Consider the following 6,673-nt stretch of genomic DNA (forward strand, 5'->3'; position numbering starts at 1 on the left):
TGTCCAAACCATCAAATTTCATGGCTCTTACATCCAAACAGAAATTGGAATTGATACCATCTTTTGATTCAATTCAATTTCATGTACATCCAACAACAAATTCGAATTACAAGCCATTTCCATTCCATCTTGGATTTGGAATTTTCTATTCAATTGAATTCCAAACTCAATTCAGTGTGTCCAAACACAGCCTAAGGAGAACACCCAGGGCAAGCTAACTGTTGTTTCAACCTTTCATAAAGTTCCGACTTGTTCAAAATCTACACCCTAAATTGAAATATTGTTAGCCTCACTTAGCGGCCTATCCCTTATCTTCAACCCTGGCGGGAGAAAATCCAAAGAGTGGGGCAAACAAGAAAAACAAGGAGCTTGGTTAAGAGCGAGCCGGCACATAAAATTGGATAAAGGCAAACATAATATACGCATACTAATAAAAAGGTTTAAATATCCTTTACAACTACACCCGGGCATGCCGAATCTAACGTTTCAAATATCTAAAATAAAAGATCAGGAGCCGGCTGGAGGAGGACCAACTGGAGCAGTTGGAGTTGCCTCTGGCGCCTCAGATGGAGGAACTTCCGGCGCAGCCGGCTGCCCAGCACCCGGCTCCGCCAGAGCGTCTTCACCCTCCTCGCCATCTTCCTCTCCTTTCTCATCATCATCATCGATAAAGTTGAGTTCGTTCAGCGTGGTGTCCTTGGTAGGGTCGGAGATGAAGTCGTCGATGTGGACGTATTCGGCTATGGCGCAAGCGCGCGCAAGGCGCCGCTTGATGGTCTCCGCACTGAGCGTCTTCTCCGCGCCGGCTCGACGACCCTCCAACTGGTCCAGAGATACTTCCTCGTACCATGACAGTACAAAGGAGAGTGCCATATCAGCGCCGGCTCGGGCGGCCGACTCCCGCCAGTCGTCGATCCGTGCAGGCGCGGTCTCTAGCCATTGTACCAGCCGGCCAAGGTCCGTTGGCAGGCTCTGAGTGGGCCAGAGCACAGCGAAGATTTCGTTGGCGGTGCGGCGCAGCTCCCGGCCCAACGTCTCCATTGGCCCAAGCCGGGCGGTCATGGCGGCCAGGTGATCCTCCATGGTAAAGTGGGAGGTATCATCGAGGTGTGGACATGATTGCTCCTGCCGGACGGCCAAAATTGCCGCAACATCCGCCTCCTGCAACTTAGGAAAGCAATCTACATAAAAGAAGGGAGAAAACGTCAACATCAAAAAACTCGAAACTGGCTGCGGCAACCGGCAAGGATTGCCGCCAGCCGGCAGCCATCAGCCGGAGAAGATCAAAAGTTCAAGTCTACTGCCGCCAGCGTGCAGCCAACAACCGGGGAAGATAAAAAGTTTGAATTTGGCTTCTGCCAGCCGGTAAGGATTTGCTGCCAGCCGGGAAAGAAAAATATGAAGTGGAAAAACTTGCCCTCCATGGCGTGGTTGAGCTTGTCAATCTCAACCACCCACGCCGCTGCCTTCTTCGTCAGGAGGCCATGCTGGTCCTGGACCTTGATTAGCTCGGCGTCGGCCTCCTTCAGCTGCCGGCTGAGCTCCTCCGCTTGCCCCTGGTGAGTCAACCGGAGAGTGTCGAGATCAGTCTGGTGGCGGGCCCTCAGATCTTCCTCCCCCTTCTTCAGCTGGCTCACCTCCGCCTCCAGCGCCTGAATGCGAGCCTCAGCGCTATTGGCAGCTTCCACAGCCCGGGTGTCCTGCTCCTCCAGCTCCTTCATCCGACCTCGTGCCGCCGCCAGCTCCTCCCTCATGCGCTTGAACTCCGCTGAGCTGGGTGCGGTAGCTGTGAGCCGGCCTCAAGTCAGCAACCGGCGATAGGAACAAACAACAAAGATACAAGGGAAAGGGGGAAACTCATACCTAAGTGGATATGCAGCTCCTGCGCCAAAGCGTCGCGGTCATCCTTCACGCTCTTGTAAGCTTGGAGGGCTTGGCCATACACAGCGGCCCTCTTTTCGTTGCAGGCCTAAGGGGAAAGAAAAATCAGATAAAGAGTACGAGTCCTAGCCCGGCTGCGCAGCAGCCAGCCCGAATGTCGTGGGGCTACAATCAATGGGTGTGCCGGCTCGGCTGCAGAAAGAACTCAAGCGCCCAAAAGAAATAAACAAGAGCAAAGAAGAACTCACCACGACAGCCTTCTCGGTCCGGTGCAGCTGGTTTGTGGCTTCCTTGGCGGAGGCGCTGACGAGCATCCTCATGTCAGCGAAGAACCCGTGGAGCGGCGCCACCCCCACAATGTCGTCTCTGTTGGTGACCTCGTGCACGCCAGCATCGGTCCACTCCTGCTGAAGCGCGTCAATGGAGCCTAGGCCGGAGCCAGCACTTGCCGACGTGGTCGCCACATGCTGGCCAGTCGGACTCACGTGCAGGGACAACTGCGTGTCCGGCTGCGCGGCCTCACCTTTGGCCTTGGCCTCCGATTCTGTTGACGGCGGGGCCGCGGCCGGCTCCGGCGCCTTCCTCACGACCGGCTCTGGGGGCGGAGGCGCGGCCGTCTCAGGGCCAATCGGCTGGGCCGAGCCAACGCCGCCCATCGGAGTGTCCCCCAGGCATCCATCTCCTCCTCCTCCGGCTCCACCCTGCGCAGCTGCCTCTGGTTGGCTGCGTCGGAGCACCTCCTCCATTGTTGGCTGACAGCTGGAAGCCGGCTGCTCCTCCGTGCGAGCCGGCTCGCCCTGCAGTCTCGAGCCAGCTGGTGGCAGTGGGAAGGAGGTAGGAGTGTGAGTCGGCTCCCTCCTCCTTGGTTGCGGTGGAGGCGTTGACATCGTATCAGCCGGTGTGCCGCTAGCACCGTCCTTGGAGAACTTGATTATGGCCCTATACAAAAAAGCAAGGGCTAGACACCAACATCAATAGAGAAGAAACAGAGAAACAAGAATGAAAAAGAGGGCGAGAAATTACCCGGCGACCTCAGGGACGACCTTGGGCCTAGCGGTCCTCCTCTGGCGTGTGGGTGCTGACTTCTTGGCCGGCTGGTCGATGGCCTGCTGCGCCGCGGCGCCCTTCCGCTTCCTGTTGGCTGGAACTTGACCGACTGTGGGAGGCGCGATGCGCAATGGCACCACGTCCAGAGCTTCTAGCACCATCACCTCGTCATCATCGTCATCATAGTCCCTCAATGGATGCGAAGAGGCGGACTTACGATGGTTACTGCTGGTGCCGACGTCCTCCTCTAGCAGCATGTCGTCATCCGTTGCTTGGTCGGCGTCGCCCTCCTCTTCAGGGCGATCAGCCGCCCACACCTTCATCTCTAGCGGACCGTCTTCCACGTCCTGCCGGGTGAAGTGCTACAGCCGACAAACAAGATATAAGGTAAAAGGAAGAAAGACAAAGACAAGGAGCAGCGGTTGAAGCCGGCACAAACACATCACGTACCTGGGGCGGCAGCTTCTCGCGGGAGAATGGCTCCATCCCCCACTTCCAGCCATCAGGCATGCGGGCCTGAGAGATGATGTTCACCCGGCTCGCCACTTCAGCCGCCGTCAGCTCCCGCCTGGCGGTCCGGGTGGGGTCAAGCCAGTCGCTCATGTGGCACATCTTGTGAACCCGGCTCTGGAGCGGCAACACCCGTCGCGACACAAACGTGGCCATCAAGTCCTGCGCTGACAGGGCCTTGTCGTTCGTCAGCACCTTCAGCCGCTCGAACATCAGGTTGACCTCCGCAGCCGGGTCGCTGCTCTTGGGGTCATACCTCCAATTCACCTTGCCGGTTGGGGGCGCGATGTTGAAAGCCGGCAGGTTGATGAGGTCGTTAGTCGGGTCGGCGTTCTTCGCATAGAAGAAGCCGGTCTGCCACTTCTTTACTGACTCGGCGGTAGGGATCTTCGGGAAGACGAAATCCCGCCCGGGGTAGATGGAGGCGGCCCCGCAGGCCTGGAGCTCACCCTCCTTGACCTGAGCCTTGAAGTAGAAGAGCCGGCTCCAAAGCTCCACGGTGGGCCAGAGGCCAAGATAGGCCTCACAGAAGGCAACAAAGCAAGAAAGAGAGAGAAAGGCATTCGCCGGGAGGTGATGAGGTTGAAGAGCAAAAAAGTCGAGTAAACTCCGGAGGAAATTGCTCACCGGGAGTCCCAATCCGCGCTCGAAGTGCGCGAGGAAGACGACGGACTCGTTGTCCCCCGCCGCGGGTGCTATCTCGCCGGCGGGAAGGCGACACTCCACTCCGTCCGGGATGCGCCTTGTCCGCCGCAGCCGGCTGATGTCCACCGCCGTGATGAACGACCCCTCCCACGACATCTCTCGGGCGAGGACACGGGAGAAGAAGGCGAAGAGCTCGCCGTCACGACCGAGTGCCGGCACCTGTGGCTGCTGGTGATCCGCTAACTGGAAATGAAAAATATGGAAATAAGTTACGAGATATTTGTTCTCTGCCACTTGATCTATGAAGCCTTCACACAACTATGGTCGTACATAATCAAAATATAAACGAAATCTTGATTGAGAAGAAAAAAGGTTATTTATCAACGAAGATCATGTGCTAACTGGACACAAGCGCAATGAATTTTGTTCTTAACCATGTATGATAACATGAGTCGTGGGAAATTGCTATATCGCACATCCGAATACAGCAGTTGTAGAGTGAAAACCACAAGTGTGTAGCTCGGTTTTTTATTTTTTTTAAATCAGCAGTTTAAAGTTTCAAAAAAATCTGAAAAAAATCTAGATATCAACAATGTTGTGTTCTATCACCGTGTAAAATTTCAACTCGAAATACCTTATATTGTGGGATACACAAAAATGACAAGAGCTGGCAATCTATAGTACTAGTGAACAGTGCAAGATATCAGATTTTATCATTTTATCATTTTTATGCAGCCCATAATATAAGGTATTTTGAATTGAAATTTTGCACGTAGGTAGATCACAATATTATCTACATCAAGATCTTTTTCAGATTTTTTTAAACCTTAAAATATCATTTTCGAATTTTTCGAAAAAACGAAATATGTGCAGCTCGAGCTACAAAAATCCACTCTCATTTGTACAGGCGCTATCTACTCCATACCAGAACGGAATGCAGGCCGAAATCCTGCGCCTCCGTCTCTCTCCGTGGTCGAGGGACTCGAGGCGTTCCTCCAATCGCGCAGTAACACCTATTTTCTCTCTCCCTCACTCTCCCGTATCGCCTTTAGGAATCATCATGCTCCCTTCCGCACGGGAACGCCTCCCCTATCCCAATCTTCATCTCCTCGGACTAGCTGCTCGACTGCCGGGTGTGCCGCGGAGCGAACAGACGAGAGCAGGAATGAGGGCCGGAAGTTGAGGAGGGGTACCTGGAAAGGGATGCGATGTGCCAGTAGCAGGCTGCCGCCTGCCGGACCACCGCCGCTGGCTGCTGGGTCGAGAGCAGGGGCGCCTAGGAGAGGGATTAGATGGCGTCAGTTGCCTGCTGTCGGATTAGCGCCGCTATCTGCTGAGGTTGAGGCGGAGAACAGGGGCGGAGTGGGGAACTGTCGAACTGGGGGATGCGATGTCGAGAGAACCTGTAGCCTGTGTAGGGCTATTCTTTTCAGCGAGGCTGTAGCGTGTAGGTGATTGGACAAAGGAGATGCCCAACACGAGGGCCTTTGGCCATTTTTTTTCCTCGAAAAAAATCCTTAGCATTAAAGAAACATCGAACGGTACAAACCACCTCAACAAAAAAAAATTATGAAAAAAATTCTTGAGATGCTCTTCATCTTCAACCTCCATACCATGTCGATGGTGTGCCATCGCTGCCGCTTCTCTCTGAGTCGGCCTGACGTTGTTGAATGAGAACGGGAAGTCACCGAACGAGTCAAAAGACCACATCCGTCCCAAAGACAAGGAAGAACTGAATAACCGTCGATGAAGCTCCACGAAGGTTCGAAGATCCCCCACCCAGAAGAGTTTCCTGAGAACCACACCACTCCCACAAACATAACATCGTGTTTGGCCAACTGCAGGAGGCGGGATCTGAGTCATATTATTTTGTTTGGCGTGGGGAAGGGAATCGGGAGATGGAACCTATCAAGTTTAAACAACCAAGTAATGGTGTGAAGCTTAGAGCATCTCCAGAGAGAGCCCAATAGCGTCCCCAATATCTATTTAGGGGTCAGCGACAAATTGGGCTCACACCGGCACACTCAATAAAGCGTTGGTAGCGTATCAAGCCCAATAGAATCGTCGTCAACCTCGTGCGGGCCCCTTCGCGGGGGGTGCGAATCGGGGGTGCCGACACCCTCGTCCACGTAGGACAACACCCGCGGGGCCCTTCTGGTAGCGAAACGCGCGTGTTTCCCCCACCTCATACCCCCCAGTCCACCTCCCACCATTCTGGATCGCGATTGCTGCCATCACCGTCGCCTCCCACCCCGACTGTCCAGAAACCACCGGCCATCGAAACCGGAGGCGCCTGACCTCAACGCCTGGCCTCCTCCCAGCAGTAGGACGTTGCCACCACGATCGCCCGTCTGTCTCGACCGCAAGGTGTTCGGCGGATTGCCGCGATGGACATCAACGACGAGATGTTGGCGCAGCTATTCATGGAGGAGGATAACATTGCCGCCATCCGGCGGCACCAACAACAACTAATGTTGGCGAGCCTCCTCCACCTCCAACAACCCATTGTGGCCTTGGCCGCGCCTCGACGCGGCGGCTCAAGGGTTGGCAAGAAGAAGAACAAGGAGCGGCATTGTCAAGCCGGCGCGTT

General features: G+C 54.8%; 1 protein-coding gene across 1 annotated transcript; it reads right to left on the reverse strand.

The window, feature by feature from the left end:
• Positions 1 to 437: 437 nt before the first annotated feature.
• On the reverse strand, positions 438 to 6,361 carry LOC124696634. The gene is made up of 7 exons (XM_047229338.1): positions 6,275 to 6,361; positions 3,379 to 4,326; positions 2,905 to 3,290; positions 2,130 to 2,820; positions 1,864 to 1,969; positions 1,418 to 1,786; positions 438 to 1,181 (listed from the first exon to the last, which is right to left on the reverse strand). Exons 1-7 carry the CDS (start codon positions 6,359 to 6,361, stop codon positions 508 to 510), a joined length of 3,261 nt encoding a protein of 1,086 aa, XP_047085294.1. The 3' UTR covers positions 438 to 507.
• Positions 6,362 to 6,673: the final 312 nt, after the last annotated feature.

This window comes from Lolium rigidum, chromosome 3 (genome assembly GCF_022539505.1).
Source record: "Lolium rigidum isolate FL_2022 chromosome 3, APGP_CSIRO_Lrig_0.1, whole genome shotgun sequence".
NCBI classification, from domain to species: Eukaryota; Viridiplantae; Streptophyta; class Magnoliopsida; order Poales; family Poaceae; genus Lolium; species Lolium rigidum.